The 27,810-nt window shown below is 42.0% G+C and overlaps 1 protein-coding gene across 1 annotated transcript in view; it reads left to right on the forward strand.

The window, feature by feature from the left end:
• Window positions 1-27,810, forward strand: part of TEK (TEK receptor tyrosine kinase) — a 103,965-nt gene that overhangs the window by 24,939 nt on the left and 51,216 nt on the right. Inside the window, exons 2-4 of the mRNA XM_082843548.1 lie at window positions 18,560-18,871; window positions 26,107-26,217; window positions 27,099-27,251. Of these exons, the coding sequence (XP_082699674.1) occupies window positions 18,560-18,871; window positions 26,107-26,217; window positions 27,099-27,251 (576 nt within the window). The remainder of the gene's footprint in view (window positions 1-18,559; window positions 18,872-26,106; window positions 26,218-27,098; window positions 27,252-27,810) is intronic.

A 27,810-nucleotide genomic window follows, 5' to 3' on the forward strand; every position in this document is an offset into this window, starting at 1 on the left:
TTTGATTCTATATGATTTATAGCACAATGATGCATAACCACTATGCTTTCATTATGGACTTTACTTTTTATCAGTGTATGTAATAGGTTTTATCCCATTCCATGCCTTCTAGCCACTTGTCTGAAACTAATACTGTTACCTTTGTTTTCTTCTCTTTCATCAATTTTTTTCTTTTCATTTCTTGATAAGTTCTTTGCCCATATCTTTGTTTTCAAGGTTTTGTTTTAAGCATCATATTGGAAGGTTTCATTTTTTCTGAGAGTATTTGTCATTCTATAGGTGATTTTAAATATCTTTAAATCACAGATAATATGTTTAATCTTAACGTGTGACATTTGGTTTTGTACTTCGATTTTTTTATATACTTTCCTGCTGTTTCCTTTTAGTCTTTTATTTTTTCCTGTCATTTGCTTACTTGGTCTACATTTTGTTTACATTTATCTTCTCTAGTCATTTTTGGCGTATGCCTCCTGTTTTTTATTTTATTGTGGTTTACCCTTATGTTTTTCAAAAACACTCTTTAACCTATACTTCTCTGTTTATAACAGTAAATAGTGAAACCATACTTTGAACATCAGTGTATCAGTGAGGGACTCAGCACATGTTAACTTTCTGTCCTCCTGCCTTTTCCCTTCAAATTCTTTGCCACCTTAATCCGGAATTTAAGATCCAAGTTACTTTTTACAGCATATATTTTTAATTTTAAGAGGAATTTCTGACATTAAAAATATTTTAACAATGAAAATTCATTTTCTCTATCTAATCCTATTGGTCTTCGTGGTTACTAGGTGCTGACAATAGGTAGATTGACAATCTTGGTTAGCACTGTAGGTATTTGAAATTCTCTCTCTCTTTTTTTTTTCCCCATGTCTTTAGGAGAAAGTTGAGAAAGCCTGCATCAAAGGTGCTAGTCAGATGTCATTTTAAAGCTGAGATCCAGACTTCATTATTAAGATATACATTTCCATTTCACGATGTAATTAATTAAATATCACCTCACATTTGGGTACCTTAAATTCCTTTGTTTTCTTTAATTTTGTTCACTAAAAAAACAGGTGTAGTGGGTTTGAATTTTCAGTTACAGCAGTCTGCCGACTTGAACTTTATTTTTTGAACTGTGCAAAATAATAGAAAATAAGTTCCTATTACCATTGAGATTTGAATTGAATCTTGGAAGAGATTGGAATTCAACAGATAAATATATGTAGGGAAGGTCATCCTCGGCAGAAGGAACAATGTCATCAACGGCTAGGAAAGGAAAGCCTGTAGAGAATTTGGGGCTAAAGAGACAATGGCACCAAAATTTTGCAGGAGTTCAAGTGAGAGAGAATGAGGGTGTGAAAAGGAGTTGAATGTGAGAGATAGTACTGAGCTAGAGTGGGCAGAATATGGTGATTATCCAATCACTGTAAACAGTGAGGGAGAGAGAGTTGTTGACAGTAACTCAGAGTCTTCAAGCATCTGTGGTTAGAAAGATGGAGACTTAAGAGATCAGGAGAGAGAGAAGGTGAAGAGAGGGGAAGATGCCGAGTTCATTCTAGACATATCGCAGTTGAGACGCCTACCTAGGTGAACAGGAGGCCTGTTTATAACATGTTTTATAGCTGGGAAGAGGTTGGAACTAGAGACCGAGACTTGGAACAGGTGATAACTGAAGTCTTGGGAGTTGGTGAGATCACTGTGAAGACGGAAATGGAGTCTTCCATAGTGCTGGTCAAGCTATAATCTCTGGGCTAAGGCCATGGCCACTTGCTGCGTCTTGGCAAGAAGGATGAATGGGAAATTAGATCCAAAGGAAAACTGCTATTTAAGATTCATAGGCTTACACTTTTCTACTGGGATGATCAAGGTACTAAGGCAAATGTATACCCAGTCAAACAGTGCATACATATGAAGAACCTACTGTGTCAAGCTCTCTATCAAGGAAAAGGAAGACATGAGTTCTAACACTGTTCCGGATGTTTTACATTTAAGATCTCATTTAGTCATCACTGTTGCTTATTTTGTCTAAGTCAGTTTCCTCATCTGTGATATGAGATATAAATGACTAATGCATATGGTCATTGTGAAAATGAGGTACAACAATGTATTTAAAGTATCCACAAGGTGGTAGGTACTTAATAATTTATAGCTCTTATATTACGACTAATAATTTTAGGAATTATTTATGTGTAACTGACACACTGCTATTGCAAAGCAGAACTAGCAAATACTTGATAGCAGTCATTTGCGAACTGTGCTTCTTAAAGAAATAGCCTGTCTAGGGAGGTGCCTGAGGAGCTGTCAAGGGTGGGGGGAGCAGGTACCAAGCTGGGCTCCTGTCTCCCTGCCGAGACACAGGAAGCATGGTTTTATCTGGTTAATTCTCAGACCTCAACACAAAATTTCATTTACATAAAGGGAACGACTGAAACACGAGCGATTCTTGAAACGCGTATAGACCTGAAGGTACAAGAGGAAGGAGTGGTTCTCAAACCCTGATAGAGCAGTGGCATGAGAAGACTCCCCACCAAGTTGTGGCTTCTGTAGATGGCTCAGTGGGGTGGTGGAGACCTGGGAGAATAAACACACTGATCACACTCGCCTACCACCCTCCTGTCTCCATCTGGATCCCCCTTGTAGCTGAACCCAGCGGGTCACAGGTAACCTCCACGGTCCCAGAGCTGGGTGGAGGAGGTTGGAGAGCAGCTGGTGAAGGGCACCCCTTGTCAAAATGAAGAGAAGAAACGGAGCATGTCTTGGGCTTAGAAAGCGAGACTCTTACCCGATGGCGTTTACATTTTATACTAACTTTGACTTGAAAATGGACCCAGCCTATGCCAAGAGTATCTGACTCAAACATGTAATGAAATTCCCTCTTGGCTTTCATGTTTTTGGACTGTTTTCCCTCAAATGACTGCACAGACAGGCTCTGTCTCCTTGCTGCCAGAAAAGTCTCAGTCAATCTTAGATTGTCTACTTGGGAAGATAAAGGAGGAGCTGTTTTCCTAAGCCATTAGTGATAAACTCCCAGGCAGCTGCTGTATGTAGGATCGTGGCCTGTCACACTGCCATGCCTACTAGATATCTGTGCAGTCTGTAAGACAACAGACTCTGCCCTGTGGCATCTGGGAGGCTCCCCAGAGTGTGTGAGAGCATGAGCTAAGCCTTGGAGGCTAAGCAAGTGTTCGCCAGTTGATGGGGAAATAAAAGAAGCATTGGAGGAGGGCTCATGCAATGCAGTTAAGCAGTATGGCTTGTGCAGATTCCAAGGACGATTCCTTGAGAAGAGCTCCCAACATGTTTGGAATGATGTCATTGCCACTGTGGCCCAAGGAGATGACACTAACTATGATACTCAGGGTTTCTCAAGAAGCCTCTCTTAACAAAGACACATAGATTAGCACCTCTTGAGACATTCAGGCCTGCAGTTTGATAGGGGAAAAACTGACATAAATTTTATAGTTGGAATTCTACCTGGCAAATGAATCTGTACTTTGGAAGTATGCAAGATTTTTTTTTTTTTGATGGAGGGGAGGGAATATGGCCTCACAAGCTGCTTCCCAAATAGGAGACTTCCAGTCACAGAAATAATTCAGGTAACGCCCAGAGGACAATAGATTCCAGAATTGTAATAAAGGAATTCCTAAACTAAATGAAATGAGGCTAGAGGGTCCCTGAGCCCTCTTTCACTACTGAGCTAAGATCATGACCCCATTGGTTAGTCAGTGGTGGGGGTGGTGCTTCAGAATACAGAGCTACTGTCCTGCTCTAAGAGTAAAGCGAAGCAAAGTAGAAGAGCTATAGACTGTGCAGAGGGTCACTTTTAAAAAAAAAATTTATCGGAGTATAGTTCTCACTTTTGTTTATTTTTTTAATAAATGTATTTATTTATTTATTTAATTTATTTTTGGCTGCGTCGGGTCTTTGTTGTTGTGTGCGGGCTTTTCCCTAGTTGTGGCGAGCGGGGGCTACTCTTCGTTGTGGTGTACGGGCTTCTCAGTGCGGTGGCTTCTCTTGTCGCGGAGCACAGGCTCTAGGCGTGCAGGCTTCAGTAGTTGTGGCACATGGGCTCAGTAGTTGTGGCTCGTGGGCTCTAGAGCACAGGCTCAGTAGTTGTGGTGCACGGGCTTAGTTGCTCCACGGCATCTTTCTCAGTTGCTTTCGCGACCAGGGCTCGGACCCATGTCCCCTGCATTGGCAGGCTGATTCTTAACCACTGTGCCACCAGGGAAGTCCCTAGTTCTCACTTTTAAAGATGAGGAAGAAAATGTAAGGAAGTTTCTCTGGTCCAGGGACACAGTGGGAGGCCTTTGGGCTAGGTCAGTGGTCTTCTCGAGGGTTAGCTGGCCCAGGGCCATGGAGTGACAGCTTGTGTCCATCTCTGAGTAGCCCCCTCATCTCTCTCTCCAAGGCTCCCTCCACACCACCAAGCTGGTTGTGAAACTGCTTTTCCAGAATCACTTGCATGTGCAGAGATTTGGTTTCCTGTTAAGGTCAGTCCTGTAAGAAAGGGGGCAGCAATCAAAGGATTTTAGAAGGAAACACAGGGAATCTTCCTTAGCTCATGATCAGCCTGTTTCCTGCTCATGTGGGTTTGAAGTGTGTGGGAGGGTGGTCACACAGCAGGACACAAAGCCATTAGAAGTTCTTCCTTCTGTGGGTGCCTTAGCTCCAAGATGACCTAAAAATTAAAACAAACAAACAAACAAAAAAAAACCCTTCCTCTGGGGCTAACACAGACCATATTTTCATACAGATTAACCTGATCAAACTGGCTTTATGTCATGCTAATACAGATAGCCCTTTACACAAATGTCAATGATTTAGGGTTTCCCTGGTGGTGCAGTGGTTAAGAATCCGCCTGCCAATGCAGAGGACAAGGGTTTGATCCCTGGCCTGGGAAGATCCCACATGCCGTGGAGCAACTAAGCCCGTGTGCCACAACTAATGAGCCTGTGCTCTAGAGCCTGTGAGACACAACTACTGAACCCGCATGCCACAACTACTGAAGCTCACGTGTCTAGAGCCCGTGCTCTGCGACAAGAGAAGCCACCGCAGTGAGAAGCCTGCGCACCGCAACAAAGAGTAGCCCCCACTCGCCACAACTAGAGAAAGCCCACATGCAGCAACGAAGACCCAACACAGCCAAAAATAAATAAATAAAATAAATAAATTTTTTAAAAAGTCAATGATTTAGAGGTTATTCTCCCATTTTACAGATGAGGAAAATGAGACAGAACATCAAGACCAAAGCTCTTAACTACTCCACTATCCTGTTGATGGTGCCAGGCTAATAACAATTCACAGAATTGTCACCTGGGTTTAAGATGTACTACTTTCACTATATATAAAATAGATAATTAATAAGAACCTACTGTATAGCACAGGGAACTCTACTCAATACTCTGTAATGACCAATATGGGAAAAAAATCCAAAAAAGAGTGGATATAGGTATATGTATAACTGATTCACTTTGCTGTGCACCTGAAACTAACACGACATTGTAAATCAACTATACTCCAATAAAAATTAATTTAAAAAAGAGTAAACAAAGATCTTTTCAAGATAATTTACATCAAAATTTAGTCAAAGGAGCATTCTTGGACTTATAATTAAAATTCCAAAAAGAAAAAAAAGATGTTCTACTTTCAATTACTGTTGATTTCTTCAAATTCAACTTAAATATATTAAAAATATGCACGGTCTGTCAAACACAGTGCTTGGTGCTAGGAGCTAGAGATGAACAAACTAGAGGTCTTTTCTTCAGGGAGCTCACTGTCTAAGGAAGGAGACAGATGTGTAAATAATTAAGCAAAAAACTGCCATTAGATTGATTAGTTGCATGTGTTTTTATAATAAAAGTTTTCATTTTAATATTACAAAAGAGAGACAATACTAAATACGTAAAACAATAAGTGAACATCTGCCCTTCCTCCTCACCCCACCCCTGATCCCTGAGCCTGGCAATTTCATTAGCCAGAAGTACCACTACTGGTGTGTGACTTCTAGGCTTTTCTCAATATTTTGACAAAACTGAGATCAAACATACTGTTCTGCATCTTTTCTTCACTTAATATATCAAAGGTATAATTCCATGCAAACATAATATTCAATTAAATGTATGAACCATCATTTATTTAGCCATGCTCCCGTTCATGAACTTTGTGTTGCTTCCAGTCGAGGCTGTAGGCTGCAATGAATATTCTTGCCATATCTTTGCATATCTGTATTGGTAATTATGGAGGATACCTTTTTACTATAATTTTAAAAATTAAAATACAGTTAAGTTATGTTGTGTGTACAGCTTTATGAGTTTTTGTTTTGTTTTTTTTTTTTTTTTGCGGTACGCGGGCCTCTCACTGTTGTGGCCTCTCCCGTTGCGGAGCAACAGGCTCCGGACTGCGCAGGCTCAGCGGCCATGGCTCACAGGCCCAGCCGCTCCACGGCATGTGGGATCTTCCCGGGCCGGGGTACGAACCCGTGTCCCCTGCATCGTCAAGCGGACTCTCAACCACTGCGCCACCAGGGAAGCCCCAGCTTTATGAGTTTTAATGCAGCTGCCACCAAGTTAGAATAGAGAACAATTCCATCACCCCCTGAAATCTTTTTTGTGCTGCCCTTTTTAGTCACATCTCTCCTACTCCTAATCCCTGGCAACCACTCATCTGCTCTTCATCCTATAGGCTTACCTTTTCCAGAATGTTATATAAAGGCATTCATACAGTATGTAGCCTTTTTATATTAGTTCTTTTACTCAGCATAATGCCATATTGTTGCAAGTATTAATAGTCTAACCCCTTTTTATTTCTGAGTAGTATTCCGTTGTCTGGATGTACAACGGCTGTTTATGCGTTTGTCTGTTGAAGAACATTTGCGTTTCTCCAGTTAGGGGTGATTATGAATAAATGGAGCTGCTATAAACATTCACTGTATGAACATAAATTTTCATTTCTGTAGGGTAAACACACAGGAGTGGGATTGCCGGGTGATGTGATAAATGTATAGTTAACTTTATAAAAAATGATTAAACCATTTTCCACAGTGACTGGACCATCCATTTTACATACCACCAGCAGTGATTGAGTTACAGTTGCTACACATTCTAGCTAGCACTTGGTATTGTCAGGGTTTTTCTGAGCCTTTCTAATGGGTGTGCTGTGGTGTCTCACATGGTTTTAATTAGCATTTTCCTAGTGGATAATGATACTGACCATCTTTCTGTGTACTTATTTGCCATCCACATATCTTCTTTGGTGAAGTGTCTCTAATCTTTTGCCCATTAAAAAAATTGAATTGTTTGTTTTCTTACTGTTAAGTTTTGAGAGTTTTAAGATATATTCTGGATGTAAGTTGTTTGTCAGCTATGTTTTCTCCCAGTCTGTAGTTCGTATTTTGATTTTAACAGTGTCCCTCATAGATCAAAGTTTGAAATCTTGATAAAATCCAATTTATCAATGTTTTTCTTTACAGATCACACTTTTGGTGTCATAGCTAACAACTCACTGCCTAACTCCAACATCATGAAGATTTTTCTCCCATATCCCAAAAGTTTTATATTTTTACATTTTACATGATCCATTTTCATTTAATTTTTGTACAAGGTGGGAGGTTTTAGTTTAGGGCTTTTTTTTTTTCTGGCATATGGATGTCCCGTTGTTCTGACACTGTTGTTGAAAAGACTAAACTTTCTTCACTGAATTGTTAGAAGATCCATTTTTGATACGAACCAGTGTAATATGTGTATCGTTTAATCATTAAAAGGGTGGGTTTTGAAATCAGTGTTCCTAAATTTGAATCTCAGTTCTACCACTAATTACTTGTATGACAATGACCAAGTATTTAACCTCTTTTTGTCTTAGTCTCCTTTTCTGTAAAATAATCTGTAAAAGATAATCATAGTGCCTATTCCATAAGGTTCCACGAGGATTAAGTTATTACATGTTACACACATGGAAAAGTGCCTGACATATAATGTGATGAATTAGGGTTAGCTTTTATGTAACTTTACAACTATAGATTTGCAAGCATGTCCCAGAAATGCATTTCCAAGGAGTATTAGAAATATCGTGACCCTTTTTTCCAATTTACTACAGTTGCCTCTTTGTGTATCTTCCTCTGTGAATTACTACTGATTTATTAATTTATAGAATTTACTTATGTATTATACATATTAACTCTTTAAGTTTTATCTATAACAATATTTTTCCCATTTGGCCTTTTTATCTATTACACCAATGGTGTAAACCTTCCTGTTTATCTGCTAGCACTAGATATTATGACCCTCTCTATTGTTAGTTAATTTGATAGACGAATAATGAGATGTCCTTTTAGTTTGTGTTTTGGGATTTGTAGTCAAGTTAATTATCATTTCATATGGTAATTATTGTATCAGTTAATTTTTGTTGAGTAACAAGTCATCTGAAAACGTAATGGTGAAACAACAAACATTTATTATATCTTAGATTCTGTGGGTCAGCTGGAAAGTTCTTTGATCTAGGGTGGATTGGCCGATATCTGTAGTCAGCTGATGGCTTGGCTGGGGCTGGATGGTCTAGGATGGTTAATGCACATATCTGGCATTTGGTCTATTGGGCCTCAGCTGGAATGGCTCATGTCTCTATCATGTGGTCTCTCATCCTCCAGTGGATTAGTCTGGGCTTTTCCTCATGGTGGTCTCAGGGTCCCATAGAGCAGTAGGAGGGGGCAGGCCCAGGGGAAAAGCACTTTTAAAGCCTCTGTTTTTGTCACATTTGCTAATGTTTCATTGGTCAAGGATAGTCTCATGGCCAAGCCTAGATTCAAGGGGTAAAGAAGTAGATTTCACTTCTCAATGGAAGGAAATGCAAATTATTGTGACCATTATATTTCAATCTACTGCAGTTGGCTATTTATTTTATAAAAGATTTTGGCATTTTCTATAGTACAATCTGTCAGTGTTTTCCTTTATGGATTTGTGTATATTCATGCCTTTGGATGACCAGACTGTAAGCTTCTTGAAGGCAGAAAGCATATTTTATTCTTTTCTTTGTCCACAGAAGGCAGCATAGGGCCCAGCTCATAGTACTTATTAAGTAAGTGCTTATTGAATAAATTCACTCATCGAAGGCCAGGCTTGCTTGCTTGCTTATTTATTTATTTATTTATTTATTCCTTCATCAGCGATTATTGAAGAGCTGTTATATGCCAGGCACTGTGCTAATTGTTAGAGAGACAATAGTGGACAAAGGGCAAAATAGAATTCTCTTGTGGTGTTTGGAGTGAAGCATTGTGACGGGTTATGGAACTTAGTGAGACATGGGTTCAAATTCTATTTGTCTGTCGCTGGGCATATTACAGAACATCTGTGAGTTTCTTTTTTTAACCTATAGAATGGAATATAAATCCCTTCCTTCAAGTGCACAAAGAATTCAAGCGCACGAAGTTTGTAAAACACCTTGCATAGTACCTATTACGTAGTCTGTAATAAACAGTGTTATCTTTCTTCCCGACACGGTATAATCTGAAGCCTGCTGAGAACGCTAGCCCTCTTTCTTTGTTGGTCTCTCCTTAGAAATGATCGTGGTCCTGAACTTCTCCCATTACAGACTCACTTCTTTGGTTTGCTCTTCTGATAGCTCTCAGAGTTGTCACTTTAAGCTATTCTTAAATTCTTCTTCTCTTTTTTGTGCAAGCAGATCAACCCAAATTGCCTTCCTTATTGGGATCTGGAGAACAGGGAACTTAGGAGTTAAAGAGCTTGTTGAATTCTGTCTTGGACGATAGAGATATTTGGTTGTGGGAGTGAGTATGTACGTCTGTGCACATCTTTTGGCAGCAGAAGGGAGAAGGGAAATTGGCAGGTGATTGAAGCAGAAGAATCCAGAAAGAGAAGGTGGCCTGGCTCCAAAGATGGATTCCTCTCACACCAGATAAATTTGCTGGCAATGGACGAATATGATTCAATTAGAGAGCATCCCTCTCTCCGGGCGAAATGATAGGAAAGATTATAAGGCAGCATTGTAAGGCTTGCGGGGATTTATGATGTGGGCAAACCTCATTTCTGGGAATTCCCACTCTGTCCTGTACCCTTTTCAGCTTTTTGGCTGCCTCTCCTCAATGTCTTCTCTCTCGGCCCAGTTTCTGCCAAGCTCCAGGATTCTTCAGGTACCATCCTGTCAAAATGATGCACATTCCAAATTCCCTCACATTAAAGGTTTGTCCATTTACCCTGCTACCCTGGGGTGACAGAAAAGGCCCTGGGGAGAAATTCACACTTGAGGGTTGGCTTTGCCATTAGCCTTTGTGTGCCCACTGGCCAGTCTCTTTTCCATGGGCCTCAGTTTGCCCTTTATAAAGTGTGAGGCTTGCACCAGGCAATCTCTAAAGTCTTTTCCAGTTTAAACAACCCTTGATTTGATGGTGCCATGCCTCCTCCAGCCCCGCCTTACAGAAATGGAGTTTTGCATGTAAGTGTGCATGTGTGCTGGGCATTTAGTGAAGTCTCACTCTGCGGATGCTGTGTCTACTCCTGTATAAAATAAAAACTTGCTTGCTAACTGACTGGTGGCAATTCTGATGTTCCAACTAGAGCATGAGGTATTTATCCTGGATGGAAAATTTCTGGCGTTCACGGGGTGGTGGGGTGGGATGCTGTCTCCTCCCGCAGTCGGACGAGGATCCTGTTTGTCAGGGAGGCGGGGATGGGAAATGGGCATGCCCTTGGGGCAAACAGGCTTGGAGCAACTCCTGAGTGAGAGCAGTTTGTTGTTAGAGAGACCCAGCCTAGTCATATCAAGGATGTCCTTGTCTAACTCCCAACTGTGCATGTAAAAAGTTAGCAACTTCCTTTGGGTATTTCCAGGCTTGTGCATGTTGGTATCTTTTCGTTAATTGCCCACTATCTTCTCGGAAGGAAATTTGAGGATGAAGTTATTGCTCAGAGACTTATTACATACACAAAAGTATCCTAGAAACAAACAAACAAACAAACAAACAAAAGATTAAAATATTGAAAACATGCCTGGGAACGGGATTTCTTCTGGGAACACAAGAAGGGAGAGGAGACACGAAAACTACTTTAACATAGAGTTGACACATAGAAATGGTGCCAGTAGTTCTTAGAATCCGATAAAAAGAAATTAGTGTCAACTTTAGGTTGTTGACCTTAACCAAGAGAGAACATTCTAGTGGTGAGTCCTATTAAACACTTACTCATTCTTCAAATCCTGCTCAGTAGTTACCCCTTGGGGGAAAACTTTCCTGACTCTCTTCTCATATCCCTTTCGCTTTGTTCTGGTAATTCCAACTCTCCTTCAGGTGCCAAATGTCACTTCCTCAGGGAGCCTGACCTGATTCATAAACCATTTCCCCACACCAGCCAAGTTTGATTCAGTTCACTGTTATGCTATCCCATAGCACCTTATAATCCTCTCTCATGGTACCTATCATGGTTCCAGTGTTATATTTATTTATGTGATTGGTTTGCCATATCTGTCTTCCACATTTGCCTGTAAATTACATACGGGTTGAGATCAGATCTGTTTTATTCATTGTTGTGTCTCCAGGGTCAAATACAGTACCTTAGCACATGGGAGGTGCTCAATAAATTTGTTAACAGATGAGTAGACATATAAATAATTTAATGAGTTTTTTTTTTTTAAACTGAAGAGAATTCTCCTTTTCTGGACACCATAAAAAATAACTAAACTAAAATCCAAACAGCTCCACCAAATAATCTTGGATAGTTTTGGGGATGTCTTTGCTTCTTTGCTCATTGTCAGGGCCTTGATTTCAGAAATGCTTTTGGCCAAGACCTTATCGGTTCATCGCCAATCCCCTGATTTCAAAAATACTTTTGGCCAAGGTGTAGTGCTCATTGCCATTTGACATATTTAGAACTCTAAGATGTCTGCTGCTGTTAGGAAGCTGAGACAACCAAGGACACCTTGGAAAAATTTGAAACATAGTCAATGCCAAACTTCCAAGAAGTCATACAGACAGTTGTTCCGAAGATGTGATACGTTGTTCCAAACGCATATTAGTGAAACTCCACCCGACAGCACAATTCTGAGGTAATAAGAAGCGCAAGGGAATAGCCACACTCTGCAGTAATTTAACCCGCTTTTTCCTCTTGGCTGGCAAGTGCTTCAAAGGTTGGGGAGCTGTGTTAATCAGAACTTGCCTCTGCAGCTGTGCTGAACTTGAATGTGGAGGGAGGGGCACAGCAGACTAATTGGAGTCAGCACCTTGTGAGGCAGGGACATGTATTTTCATTGCTATTTATTCATTTAACCTTTCATTTTCTTCATCTGTAAAAGTAAAATTGTTAAAAGTGATGACCTTTGAGGTTTTATATGTTTTATTTAAGCAAATTCCTTTCTCCCAAATGAAAATTTATGTGGAGCTGAAATATAAAACAAACAGATGAAAGTTGAGCTGCTCAGTGAGAGTGTGTATGTATGTGGGGACATCTGGAATGCGCTCTGTTAATTTCACCTCCGTCACTCTCAGAAAGATCTGGAATACCTTTTTTAGAAAATGAGAAATAACAGCTCCTTGAAACACAGTTTGAAAAGCATGACTGTGTCTCTCATTTCTAATTCAGTTTGGTTCTATTACATGGGTGTAGATTTAGGTCCAGAGTCCTTTCTATGACTGTTTTTAAAGAAAGATATTTCCACGTCTTAGATGATGGGTTATTATTCGAAGTGTCATCCTAAATTAGAAATCAATCCCAGGAAAGAATCAGGGTTATCTTGAAGCAAAAGGACAGTTTGTTTGTTTGTTTGTTTGTTTGTTTTTTTGCGGTACGCGGGCCTCGCACTGTTGTGGCCTCTCCCGTTGCGGAGCAACAGGCTCTGGATGCGCAGGCTCAGCGGCCATGGCTCACGGGCGCAGCCGCTCCGCGGCATGTGGGATCTTCCCGGACAGGGGCACGAACCCGTGTCCCCTGCATCGGCAGGCGGACTCTCAACCACTGCGCCACCAGAGAAGCCGTAAAGGACAGTTTTGTTGTTCTCAAGGTTTGCAGACCAGGGACGCTGCAGAAGCCACGGTTGGGAGAGTCATAAGGGAACTGGATGGCCCTTGCAGCCTGACCACAAGTTTTAGATGATTGGCTGTCATCCAAGCTTCTCATTAAGGGCTTTTCCAGGTAGGACCTTAGCAGAATCAGAAGTCCTTATAGGGTTTTTTTGTGTGTGGTTTTTCTAAGAAAGAATTACGTGACTCAGTCCCAGGTCTGTCGTGACTGCCTGGCTCCGTTTTATTTTTGGTCCCTGTCAGCCACACCTGGTCCATTTTCTGTATTCCTTCTTAAGGGATTTCTTTTATTTTTACGTTTCCTCAGGGGGTGTTATTTTATTTTTACAGAAGCAATACTGAGTATAAGAAAACCTATATGCAGGGACTTCCCTGGTGCTCCAGTGGTAAAGAATTCACCTTCCAGTGCAGGGGACGTGGGTTCGATCCCTGGTTAGGGAACTAAGATCCCACATGCTGTGGGGCAACTAAGTCCACGCAACACAACTACTGAGCTGGCGCGCCTCAATGAGAAAGAGAAAATCCACACACCACAACTAAAGAGAAGCCTGCGCGCCACAACTAGAGAGAAGCCTGTGCGCCTCAATGAAGATCCCGCGTGCCGCAACTAAGAACCAATGAAGCCAAAAAAAGAGAAAAAAAATTACTAAAATTAAAAAAAGAGAAAATCTATACGCAAAAAGAAGATTTAAGCAGCATTTTGTGTTCACCACAGTGAGATTTAGTGAGAAAATGTTACTGCAAAATGTTAGATGCTGTTCAGTACAGCACACAGAAAACATAATGAGCAGAACAATGTTGTAGGATATTGTTATGCTTCAACTGTGATGAACAGTCAATTGTTAACCCAATAGCTGCTGTGTTACATTGACCAGTATCTCCTTACAAACAAGAGACACTTTTATGCAAATATTGAAAAGTGTTTGTGAGATCTTTGCTGAGGAAAAATGATATCAATCCCCAAAACACGTTAAGATGTATGAAATTCCATATGCATCTTACTTACAGCAGACTCTTAGTCTTGATGTTAGAAGTGTGAATTGAACTAATTAATGAATTTGATCCAAGCTCTTCAGGCTGTGGTTGTGGTGAAACAACTCAAAACCGGTCTGCAGTAGGACTTGGAGAGGATAGTTTTGTAGTGGAAGAAAAGATGTTGGTGTGGGGACGGATAGCTGTGCCAGCCCAGGTGGGCTCTGTCTCTTGGCATTTATTCTCAGGAAAATGTCACCAATAGCAGATTCCTGGGTAGCATCAGTCACGCAGTAGCAGTTACACCTTTCACTGTGCCAGTAGCAGAACCCTTTTGAGAAGCCACAGGCTACAATTGTACCTGTGGCAGTAGGGCCTCTGCTTCTCTCTTCTTTTTGAAAGGTGAAGTTTGGCCACTCTCCTCCTCCCTTTTCTTTTCTTTTAACCAATTTTTTTCTCAGCATTGTGGAGCGATGTCACATTTTCTATTACTAGTCCAAAGTTGAGAGGAAAAGAAAATGCGTTATATGGATGTGATCCAAAAAGATTTGGAGTGAGTGTAGGGCTAAATGATGAGAGACATATATATTTCTCTGGTTCTAGATTCCCTTGCAAATGCACCTTTTTAAGGGAAGAGCAGTTAACATTTACTTTTTTACATTTAATTTTTATGTGTAGATAATATTCCAATGGTTCAAAAACATTGTATACATTACGTATACAGTGAAAAGTGTCGTCCCCCCCACCCCCGCCCCGGTCATTGTCCCCCCCAATGACCTCATTCTCCCCTAATGGGTCACCCTTGTTCTTAGCTTCCTGTGTCACCTTCCAGAAATTCCCTGGGGCATATGCAAACAAGAACAAATACTGATTCTTGTTTTAGGAAAGCAAAACAGATGATTTTTAAAGTTCATTCCAGGAACGTGGTAAGTATTTCTTCCTGTATCTAAAACTCATGTACAAAATTCTTCTGATATTTTATTGTAAGTGGCAGTACAAAGGACAGAGAACTCATGGGTGGAAGAGTGCTTCCTGAAACTGACATGCTGAATAAGGGTAGCAAAGTGTAGTCAAATCCAGACTCTCAGAGTATACAGTTTCCCTTTCTATCCCTGAAAGCAAAGGGAGAGAGCTGGGAGGAACAAAAGGAAAAATAAACTAGACCCATACCTAGAAATAATTTACAGATGCAGTGTGGTTGTCTTTTCAAATCAACTGCTTTTTCTATTATTTCCTAAAGTCATTAAATAAACCACGGCCAGTGCTAATGCAGTTCGGTGAGTTCAGAGCAGAGCCCTTGGTTTTGGCAAATCACTCAGCTGGCGCTAAAAATGGGGGTGGATCCCACTGGAGCTGAAAGAATTACAGTGTTTCCTTCCTCTTGATGACTCTCTCTGGGAACATGCCTGGAAGGAGTGAGTGTGGGAGATGAGGTGGTACTTACTCAGAGGCAGGGCTGGATGTGTGTGTGTGTGTGTGTGTGTGTGTGGATGGGTAACTGTGCTTTGGTGTTATTTTTGGAGGCTGTAATTCCACAGCTAGGTTTCCTAGCTCATTCTCTCTTGCGATGCTTTTCTTATCCTAACCTCTGTTCCCTCTCTTGAAATCCTAAAGTTAAACCAATGAGGCTAGAAGCAAGATAGATGCTTGAAGGTCAGGTTTGGGAACCCATTCTACTCAAGATTTCTTCCCTCAGCGTACTGAGTTAATATTACAAGAAATATATTGCAACACCAACTCCTACTTACATTAAGACTTGACTTTGAAATTCTTCCTAGTGAATCAGGTAAAAATGTAGCTCCTAATAGGATCATCCTCAAAACATCACTGTATACATCAAACATTGGCAAATGCCGTCAAAAACAAATTGTATGAGGACTTCATGGCAGGCACAGGGCTTGGCATAAGTAGGTCTGGTAAATGAATACCGGTCAGCTCCAAATCCTCAGCAACCACTGATCACCTTTCTATAGCATTTTGTAAAAGCGTAACATTTGCTTTCCCCCCTCATAAATTCAGTAATTATCAAAACAGTCTTTTAAATATGGGCAAAGGGGTCAGTTTAGACTCAGAAGGGCACTTTCATTTTTTAAAAAAATTTTATTGAAGTATAGTTGATTTACAATGTTGTGTTAATTTCTGCTGTACAGCGAAGTGATTCGGTTATACATATATATATTATTTTTATTTATTTATTTTTTGCGGTACGTGGGCCTCTCACCGTTGTGGCCTCTCCTGTTGTGGAGCACAGGCTCCGGACGCGCAGGCTCAGCGGCCATGTCTCACGGGCCCAGCCGCTCCGCGGCATGCGGGATCCTCCTGGACCGGGGCACGAACCCGCATCCCCTGCATCGGCAGGCGGGCTCTCAACCACTGTGCCGCCAGGGAAGCCCTATATATTCTTTTTCATATTCTTTTCCATTATGGTTTATCACAGGATATTGAATATAGATAGTTCCCTGTGCTATACAGTAGGACCTTGTTGTTTATCCATCCTGTATATAATAGTTTGCATCTGCTAACCTCAAACTCCCAATCCTTCCCTTCCCCACCGCCCCTCCCCCTTGGCAAGCACAGGTCTGTTTCTGTTTCATAGACTGGTTCATTTGGGTCATATTTCAGATTCCACATATAAGTGATATCATATAGTATTTGTCTCTTTCTCACTTACTTCACTTAATATGATAATCTCTAGGTCTATCCATGTTGCTGCAAACGGCATTATTTCATTTTTTATGGCTGAGCAATATTCCATGGGGTGTGTGTATATATGTACCACATCTTCTTTATCCATTCATCTGTCAATGGACATTTAGGTTGTTTCCATGTCTTGGCTATTGTAAATAGAAGAGAACTTTCATTTTTAACCTCATGTTTCAACAAGTGGGAGCCAAGTGAATTGGTGAAACTGAACTAGATCTGGTATAAAATTTGTCCATCTGTCCGTCCATCCATCCATCTAGCCAACAAATATTTATTAAGTCCTCTATATGCTGAGAATAGGTAGAACATTCCTATGTAAATCAATGCAAATAAAACAGCTTCAATTCTCATTCTAATGGAATGTATCATCTAGGAGGAGAGAGATCAAATAAAATAATCACAGACTGTGGTAATCTTTATGGGATGAGAGTGTGTAGATATTATAGATAAGATAGGTAAAGAAGACGTCCATGAGAAAGGCATTTAAGCTAAGACCCCAAAGGATGAGCGAAATTAGCCATGAAAAGAGTGGAAAAGAGCATTCCAGGCACAGGGATCAGCATGTCCAAAGGTTTTGAGGTAGGAAAGGGCATGGTATAGCTAAGGAACTGAAAGATCAGTGAGAATTTGAATTCCAGCTCTGACTTCAATAGCTGTGGAAGATAGAATAAGCTACTCAATCTTTTGAGCCCTAATTTCTTTATATTTAAAAATGAGATCATGGCGCATACTCCCAGGAGAGAATTTGATGAATATTAAATAAGATAACATGGAACATACTTGAATCTCTTTACATCTACATAAAGGTCCCTGAGATTCCAGTAGCCCTCAACACCGGCTGTGCTTGACCTTTCTAGTCTCCTGATCATTTTATGTAGACTTGAGAAGCAACCATCACTGGAGCCAGAAAACAACCTCCATCCCTGGTATTTCCACATTCACCAAGAGGAGAGAATAGGCACAGATTCCATTTGCTTATCTTCGAAACTTTGGAAATGAGAATAGAAAGGGAAATAGGGAGAGGGAGAGAAAGAAAGTGAAATGAGAGGGTTTTCTTTTTGTAAATGTGCTTTATCACTTAGTAAATAAATCTTAAAAGTCAGGTAGGATTTTCTTTTTACATTTGGGAAGATTTGAGGTTTGGGGCTAGGTGTTCAGAAGCAGAATAAAGAGAAATGAAATAATGGTCATTGAGTATCCTGTATATTGCAGACACAGTGCTTGGCAGGTTATGTAGTTTAACTCATTTAATCTTTACAAGAACTCTGCAAGACAGGTCTTATTAGGCTCATTTCAAAGATGAGGGTCAGAGGGAAATGTAGACTTCACTCAGTCCCTCCCTTAGCTTGCGGAATTTAATGTGGAATCAGGCAATACTTTGATAATGATGAGAGTCTATAAAGTTAGCATATGGTGTATGTCATTGACATATTTCTTTAGAATACATTATTATTAGGGTAGAACCACATTATCATTAATTGATCAATAATTAATGATAAATAATGATAATGCCATTATCATGAATTTGTCTCAATTCAGCAAACGCTTACTGAATACTTAACTATGTCTCAGGCACTGTAGTGCATAAAGACACCTAGTGCACATCTTGTTTTGGGAATGGAGAATAACCGATAGTCCATTACAGCTAGGGCGTGCAATGGGGCAGCAGTGGTTAGCAGGGTCTAGGTGATGAAGAGTCTTGATGCCATGGTAAAGAGTTTTGGATTTTGTCCAATGAGAGATAGGCACATGATCAGAGTAGCATTTTAGAAAGACCGCTCACACAGTTATTTTTAGACAAGGCTTTGTAAACACCAGCTTATCCTGTGGGGCTATGTTAATAACCTTCCTCATACATTATGTTCCGTCTTTTCCTTTTAGCAACAGTGGACGGTGCCATGGACCTGATCTTGATCAATTCCCTACCTCTCGTGTCTGACGCTGAGACATCCCTCACCTGCATCGCCTCTGGATGGCGCCCCCATGAGCCCATCATCATAGGAAGGGACTTTGAAGCCTTAATGAACCAGCACCAGGATCCACTGGAAGTTACTCAAGATGCAACCAGAGAATGGGCTAAAAAAGTTGTTTGGAAGAGAGAAAAGGCTAGTACAATCAATGGTGCTTATTTCTGTGAAGGGCGAGTTCGAGGAGAGGCAATAAGGATACGGACCATGAAGATGCGCCAACAAGGTAACGTGCCCCTTGGTTGTGGGCAGGTGAGGTCCACTGAGACCCACACCCACCTCTTGTCTTGACGGCTGCTCACTCAGGCTGGGGATGAGCTGCCTGAGAGCATTAGAGATGAGAGATGATCTAGTCCAACTCCCTCACATACAATCCTTTCACTAGACCTTGTGCCTAGTTCATGAGATGAAATGAAATCTATCACATGTTCTCCTAAGAGCTCCATGGTCCTGATGGAGATAGGAACATGTTACATGTATATAATATGATTCACAGCAATGAAGACAAGTGTCCACCGCCAAACTATGGGCTATTTTGAGTTTTCTCATTGATTTTTCATTTGATTCCTTATTTGTTTTCTTGGCCTCTGAGTATTCTTAACAGAAGTTAATGTTTTCAGAGGAGAAATATGGTAGAAATAAAACATTAAGGGAAACATCTCTCAATAACTCAATTTAATTAGTTACTTGGTACAGTGGTTATCTATTGACATGGTAATGCTGTGTAACACACGACCAAAGCCACGGTGGCATAATGATAATGACTCATAGCTTGTGAGTCTGAGTCAGCTGGGTTGTTAGGTGGCTGATCTTGACTGGGCAGCTCTCTCATGTGTATGGATATTGGCTGGCTCTAGGCTTATTAGGCTGGCCCTGGTTGGGCTACCTCGGCTCTGTTCCACGTGACTGTTATCCGTTAGCAGGCTAATGTAGATATGTTCTCATGGAGACAGCAGGGGTGCAAGAGAGCAAGTGGAAACACACGAGGCTTCTTGAAACCTAGCCTTAGTACTGTATACTCTCACTTCTGCCTCACTTTTATTGCCCAAAGCAAGTCGAACAGCTGAGCCTAAAGTCAGAATGGGAGGGTATTACACAATTACACGGCCACGAGTATGGATACAGGGAGGGATGAAGAATTGGGGCCCTTTTTTTCAGGCTACATGATTTAATTTTAGAAGTGGAGTGCCCAGGCCCAGCTCACAGAACACCAGAACTTTTTTTTTTTTTTTGCCGTACGCGGACCTCTCACTGTTGTGGCCTCTCCCGTTGCGGAGCACAGGCTCCGGACGCGCAGGCTCAGCGGCCATGGCTCATGGGCCCAGCCGCTCCGCGACATGTGGGATCTTCCCGGACCGGGGCACGAACCCGTATCCCCTGCATTGGCAGGCGGACTCTCAACCACTGCGCCACCAGGGAAGCCCCACCAGAACTTTTGAAGGAGGACCTTGAGAGCCTTCTGCAAAGGAAGAGTATTACTCCTTTCTGTGCCTCAAAAAGCAGTGATGTGATGGAACTCTTCTCCCAAAATAGAAGTGGGTCCTAAGCTGTATCTTTGGGCCGGTCCACCAAACTCATGGCAGTTGGAGGAGATGTCATTGTAAACATTATTTAATGACTCTGTTCTGCCCTAAGGCTCCCAAGTTGGGACAGGCAGGTAGACTTCTGGTGCTCTTGATGCTATCTACTGGGACGAAGGTACAGATTCCAGCAGAAATGACCTCTCCTTGTTCTGACGGAAATGATCTGGCCCCTCACCCTCAGTCCCTTTCTCTGGGTTGGTTATTACTAAAATGAAGGGGTCCTCACCAAATTAACATCATCATAACCACACGAGACTGTGGACTGAGGATGTGTCATTTCATGAGACAATGACATTGTGAGCTCTTTAGGATTTGATTTTTAATTGTAAAATTGATCCAGATAAATTATGCACCTCTGCACATTTCTGACTGTCAGCTTTTTATATAGGAATCTGTAGGTTTTTTAGATTACTGCTTCTCAAGGTTAAAAATGCTTCTAAAATCACCCTAAGCGTCTTGTTAAAATGCAGACTCTGAGTCAGTAGATCCTTGGGGAGAGTCCTGAGATTCTGCATTTCTAACAAGGTTCCAGGGGATAAGACGTTGCTGGGCTGAGGACCACACTTTGAGTAGCAAGGGGTTAGAGTCAGCCCCTAGCTGGGGTCTACCTGAAAATATTTCTTTGAATTTGCTAATGGTGGTAATTAAAAAATTTGAAGGCAGCAAGCTCATTTTAAGATCAAAGTGATAAAATCATTATTCATCACAAATGAGGGAAAAGGCCCTCTTAGCAAAACTATAACATTCACCTTTAAATGGCATCAGGCGAGTGGGAAAAGTGCACAACAGAAATTCCCAGGAATGCAGCTCTCTGATGAGGGAAGAGAGGTTGAACAAAGGGATGTGAGGTGTGCCAAAGCTATCGTGGCTGAAAAGTCGGCTCTGTTATTTTTCACATGTGTCATTGGGATCTGACTTGTGTAAAGAGTTATGTCCTTCTGCTGATATGCCCACATTCTGAATGAAGATGATCTGAGATTTGTGCCCCAGTGATCTCACAGGTTTGACATGAGAAGTGCCCTTTCTGGGCTGTCCTGAAAATGTATAAATAAGAATCCGTAGAGCAAATTAAAACAGAATATTGGGAGTCAAAAACCAACCGTAGGGCTTCCCTGATGGTGCAGTGGTTGAGAGGCCGCCTGCCGATGCAGGGGACACGGGTTCGTGCCCCGGTCCGGGAGGATCTCACATGCCGCGGAGCAGCTAGGCCCGTGAGCCATGGCCGCTGAGCCTGCGCGTCCGGAGCCTGTGCTCCGCGACGGGGGAGGCCACGGCAGTGAGAGGCCCGCGTACCGCAAAAAAAAAACCCAAAACAAAACCAACCGTAATGATCCCGCCAAAGTGAGAGTCCAGGTCAGCACAGGTAAAGCATAGTTTAAGTTCAGTTAAATGAGGCTAAGGCAGGCATGGATAGTGAGGAACAGTGAAGAGAAGATGGCTTTTAGACTCAACTTCACCTGAGTTTAATTCTTTCTCTACCACTTACCAGCTGTATGGCCTTAAGCAAGTTATTCAACTTCTATTGGTCTCATTTTTCATCATCTGTGAAATGGGTATAATAATATCTTCAAAAGCGTCTTAGGTTTTAAATAAGAGTAAGATGGTATATACAAGAAGCCAGCTCCCATGAGTGTAAGATTTGATTTACACAGTAGATATGTTCCTGAAAGCTCACTGTAAAGTGAGACATTGCAGAACAATTTGCATAATAATAACAATAGCAGTTTGTAAATGGTGGGAATAGGATTTAATGCCAAGCGGTCTGGCTTCAGAGTCTGTATTTATTGCACTACCCTCTCTATATCACTCTCACTTACTTTAACCACCCACCCCAATTCTGAGCACTTGTTTTATAAAGTACAACAAACTCTAGTTGAAACCCCAAAAAGCAACCTAGAGCACAGAGATACGGGAGTGGAGGTTAGTCAGACATGGGTTTGAGCCTAGCTCTGCAACTGCTGGTATAACCCAGCGCAAATTACTTACCTGAAATCATAGTTTGCTCATTTGAAAAAATAAATGGGGATAGAGACTTTACCACGTACATTTGAGAATCAAATGAAATCACCAACATTATCTGGCTCACAGTCAATGTTCAGTAATTGTCATTATTTAGTGCCTTGGAATGAGCAGTAATTTAGTGGGACTATTAATTTTGCTACTCAACTGTGGAAAATGTTAATATCATCTTTTAACATAATTATGGAGGTTTAGACAAAATAGAAAAACAGGAAGTACTTTCTCTCCTGTATTTGAATAACAACATCATCTCAAGCTGTTGAACTGATTTTCTTTTGTTGGCCATCCAATGGCTGAAATATGGTGTAAGGAAAGTGATATCCTTTATGGTGAGTCAAGAAAACCTCCAACACTGTGTCTTCATGACGCTCTTAACTCCCTGGTAAAACATCACGGGAACTCAGGAGTGCCCGCCTAGGGACACAGCAGGATAGGATAAACATCACTATATCCCTGCTTTGCTGCTGACTCGTGCATCTGGGGAGGAAGTGGAAAATCCATTTGAGATGTGCCAAAACACAGCTTAAATTGGCTCACAGGCTCCAAATGGCCAAAGGGATTTTTATCAATGGCATCATCCAAAAAAGTCAAAAGCAGTTTTTTCAAACCTCCCTGCACATTGCATTTGGGGATAGGGAGGTATAAATGAAGTTTGGAACGTTTTCACATCCAAAGATCTATTACAGAGTGTTCCATCGGAAGAAACCTAGGTTATTTTTCTTCCTCTTTTCATTTGAGAAATGGCTTTGCTTTAGGAACATCCAATTTCCCAAACATGATTTGTGAAGTTGACCGAGAGGAGCCATTTGTATCTAAATAACTCAAATGAGCATGTTAAATGTATGAAGAAAATAGGAAAATTTGAAATCAGATTCATTCATCTATTCTTTCATTCCACAGTATTCTTTTTTTTTTTTAGAATATGTTGGGGGTAGGAGTTTATTAATTAATTAATTTATTTTTGCTGTGTTGGGTCTTCGTTTCTGTGCGAGGGCTTTCTCTAGTTGTGGCAAGCGGGGGCCACTCTTCATCGCGGTGCGCGGGCCTCTCACTATCGCGACCTCTCTTGTTGCGGAGCACAGACTCCAGATGCGCAGGCTCAGTAGTTGTGGCTCATGGGCCTAGTTGCTCCACGGCATGTGGGATCCTCCCAGACCAGGGCTCGAACCCGTGTCCCCTGCATTAGCAGGCAGATTCTCAACCTCTGCGCCACCAGGGAAGCCCCCCACAAGTATTCTTAAACCTCTATTTGTGCCACACATGGGAAACACAACAAAGTTAACATTTCCTGAATACTTATTATGTGCCTGACATCTCCCTAGCAATTTTCTACACATTGCTATGTAATTTAATCATTACCAAATGCATATCTGATGAGGACTATTATGATTTCATATTAGTAGGTAAGTCTTATAACTATTGTAACCAGAAGCATTCATATACCTGGTTTCCCGTGTTGGACCTGGGAAGGTAAACTTGGGTCTGATCCCTGTGTTGCCTTTCAAAACCGCCATGAGCCTACCCTCCTGGAATGAGTGGGGCTGTAATGGGGAAGGACAGGGTATATGGAGGGCAGTATGACGGCACTTAACCTGGATTCCAGGATTGCGTAAGGCCCCTGGAGAAAGTGACATCTAAATGGAGACCGATGAATGAGTAGGACTTGGTGAGACACAGGGGAAAGGAAGGAGCAGAAGAGAAGGGAGAAAGTTCATGACTTGGACGTGAGTGATCATGTGATCTGTTTGAGGGACTGAGTACAGTTCAGCATGGCTGGAAGTGAGAGGTAAGGATGCCGGGCCCGGAGTAGGGTGGGTCTGGAGGGCTGATGTCTGGAACAAGTGTGGAGCTCTTGAGTTTGTGTCTCAACTTTCACATTTATTGTTAGAAGGCCTTGGGAAGGGACTTGGTCACCCTTAACTCCATCTCCACACTGTCAGACTGTGGATATCTGGTCTCCACAGGGCTGTTATGAAATTATACAAAATAACAACGGACCTAAAATGACATTATTACTCTCAGTTTTTATGTATCATTAAATTAAAGGAGACAACTGAAATTTAGCTCAATTATTTTTCATCCATGAGAAGCGTCTTTGTTTATAACTTTTACTACCTTCTAGTTTCTTCTCCACCGCTTAAGGAATAAGTGAATTGTGTTCGTAGTTAAGGTCTGTGAGTTAATTAATCAATCCAAATGATCTCAAGCAAGTCATCCCATAACCTAGGCCTCAGCAATCTCATTTCTAAAAGAAGGTGTTATATGACCTATGAAAGGCCTCTGGAGCTGAGCTACCTGCTTCAAATCCTGGCTCTCCTGTGAGCTTGCTGTGTAACCTTGAACAGGTTACTTGACCTCTCTGGACCTTGATTTCCTCATTTGTAAAAGTAGGATAATTGTAGTACCTATCTCCTAGAGATATTATGAAAATTAAATGTGTGTGAAGTGCTTAGAACAATGCCTGGTCAATAGGGGCTTATTGTTTTCATGATCCAGTCGAGTCACATGACTATCAGTCTATGCGAACTGTGTACAGGTCGGACTCCCGTGTCATCAGGAAGCCCAAGGTGCAAGGCTGGCTTGTGGATGCAATTTCTTAGTCCTCAGCAGAGAACGATCCACCTAGAGCCATGAATGCGGGAGGTGGCCAGCTGGGTGGCAGGGGAACTCTGGTGCGACTGTGTTCCGACCCCCAAAACAGGGAGCTTAAGAGGCGCAAAGTCTGAAATAATAAAAAAACCACAGAATGGGGAAAACGTAAAGCCACGCTGGAGTTGAGCCGAGTGGAGAATCTCAGTTCCTTTTCAGAATACAATGCTGAGCGAGAAGTCCCACGGTCAGCTAAACAATCTTCACACAAAGGAGCAGAAAATATAAACAAACCGCAGAGAAAGGAACAACAGCCTGAAATGGTCAGCTAGTTCTCACAGAAGCCTAAGGGCATGTCGTAGAGAGCAACAGCTGTTCGGTTAGATTGCTAAATGAAGCACCTCCTCAGGTGAGAGGGAGCCCCAGAAGGTGGCCCCTGAGGTCCCCTGCCTGCCTTCCCTGCCACTCATGGCCACACTGCACGTGTCACCACAGCGGCGTGGCCTTTGTTTATATTTGGGAAGGATCCTGACCTCTTCTAAGCACCCAGGGGTTTGGCATACATCATTTACTATTCCTAACAACCGTTTAAGGTAAATACTTTTACTCCTAAATTACAGATGAGGAAGCTGAGGTGTTCAGAGGTGAAATAACTGGGTCAAAAAGGTTCAGTAGGGCTTCCCTGGTGGCGCAGTGGTTGAGAGTCCACCTGCCGATGTAGGGGACACGGGTTCGTGCCCCGGTCCGGGAAGATCCCACATGCCGCAGAGCGGCTGGGCCCGTGAGCCATGGCCGCTGAGCCTGCGCCTCCGGAGCCTGTGCTCCGCAACGGGAGAGGCCACAATGGTGAGAGGCCCGAGTACGGCAAAAAAAAAAAAAAAAAAAACGTTCAGTAAGTGGCAGAGGGTGGCCTTAAGCCCAGGACTGTCTAATTCCAGGGCTCACGGTGCTCTTTGATCTCCACCACTCTCCCTCTGGGTCCACCCCATGTCGCTATCTGCACCACGGTATCTGTGTGGGAGTCTTCCAGGGCACTGTGCCCAGGTCAGCAGGCGCTGAGGAAAACAAGCAGATGTACCCAAAGCTCAGGTCCTTCTGAGCATGGTTCAGAGGCATCTTCTGCCTTCACAGTGTAGCTCTCTAAGCTCTCATGAAAACCAGCTGACTCCTCCCAAGCAATAGGCCTCATCTTCTGATTCAAGGTTCATTTGTTCCTGGAAAAGATATATAACCTCACTTTCTCATTTGTTTTTTCTCTCTCTTTTAAAAGCTTCCTTCCTACCAGCTACTTTAACTATGACTGTGGACAGGGGAGATAATGTGAACATATCTTTCAAAAAGGTATTGATTAAAGAAGAAGATGCAGTGATTTACAAAAACGGTGAGTATGTGTTTTGTGTCATTCCGACACTGCTGTGCGAGACATCAGATAGCATAAAACATACTGGGTCATTATCTTATTGCAGTCTTGGGGGCAGATGTTTGAAGTAAAGCTACTATGATGCAAGCTAATCAGATTCTATGATAGAAGCTGTCTTAGGTAACGTGTTTGGTTACTTAAGTAAATTAAAGTGGAGATTTTTATACATATATGAATGCACCTACTACATTGTACATTTTCAAATATACAATATGAACTATGAACGTACAAGAAAGTCCCATCATGATGTAATATGTGGGGTCTCAAATTCTGCCATGTAAAATGGGATGCTGTTTGATTGCAAGGCTAAGGAAATGACCAGAGTGAGCCTGGAAAGCCAGTTGGCAGGGGTTCTGGGGGTCCAAGTGCGCAACCCAAATCTGTCTGGGGCTGACTACGGTTTGGCGCCACCTGGTGGCAGTTGCCTGATGCCGCTGGAATATTGATGGAGACTCTTCTGAGTTCTGTGGATGAATGACTTACAGGTTGGAGTAGTGATTCTAGTTATCTCTTAATTGATTAGTTGGCAAGTTTACCTGACGTTTTCCCCAGCTTTGTCGGTTTGCCTCTCCCTGCAGAAGATGAGAAATTTAGGCTACCCTCACCTTCATGTGTTTGGTGGTAGATCCTATAGACTAACCTATCTGCTCCAACACTGTACTTTTCTCAACTTTTGGGAGAGCATTCGATAGTTCAGCCTTTTCATTCTTCTCCCCCCCATCTAATACGCTAGAGCACGTTTTCTATATCAGGCCAGGGAAAGCTGATCAAGTGGAGGGGGCAGACAAGGAAACAGGAGTGTTTGAGTGAGACCCATTGTTCTCCACTTTTCTCCCTTACAGGTTCCTTCATCCATTCGGTGCCCCGGCATGAAGTACCTGATATTTTAGAAGTGCATCTGCCTCACGCTCAGCCCCAGGATGCTGGCGTGTACTCGGCCAGGTACATAGGAGGAAACCTCTTCACCTCGGCCTTCACCAGGCTAATAGTCCGGAGTAAGTGATGGTGTGGTTGTTAGGATTTTTAGTTGGAAGTAGCAGAAACTGACTCTGGCTACTTAAGCAAAAACCAGGGATTAGTTGAAAGTATACTGAAGACTTTAAAAAATTGATGGAAAAGCTGATAAGCAAATTCCAGAAAAGATCTTCCAGGGAAGATCTGGGGCTCAGCACCGGGGAGGGTGGGTGGACTTTAGGAGGCTACCATGACCCTAACTTAGCTTCAGTGATGTTTCTTTTACTTCTAAATGTTGAACTCTCAGGATGAACAATCAGATTGGCCTGACACGTGTCAGGTGTCTACTCGCCTAGACCAATGAGCTATAGACAAGGGTGGAGCCGCATAGTACATACAGAATGGTAATCACTGTGAGCTGGACAGTCTCCCCAAAAGGTGTCTGCTACAGGGAGATGAGTTGGGCCTGGCCTAGTATCTAGTTAAACCTTAAGTCTCCTGTAAATCCCAACTTTCCAGATCATTTAACTCTCAAATGTGATTTCTGTTTTCAGGTTTGAAAAACGCAAGAGTTAGAACTGGTGAAAACTTCTCCCCCAT

This window comes from Leucopleurus acutus, assembly GCF_964270905.1.
Source record: "Leucopleurus acutus genome assembly, chromosome: 7".
NCBI lineage: Eukaryota > Metazoa > Chordata > Mammalia > Artiodactyla > Delphinidae > Leucopleurus > Leucopleurus acutus.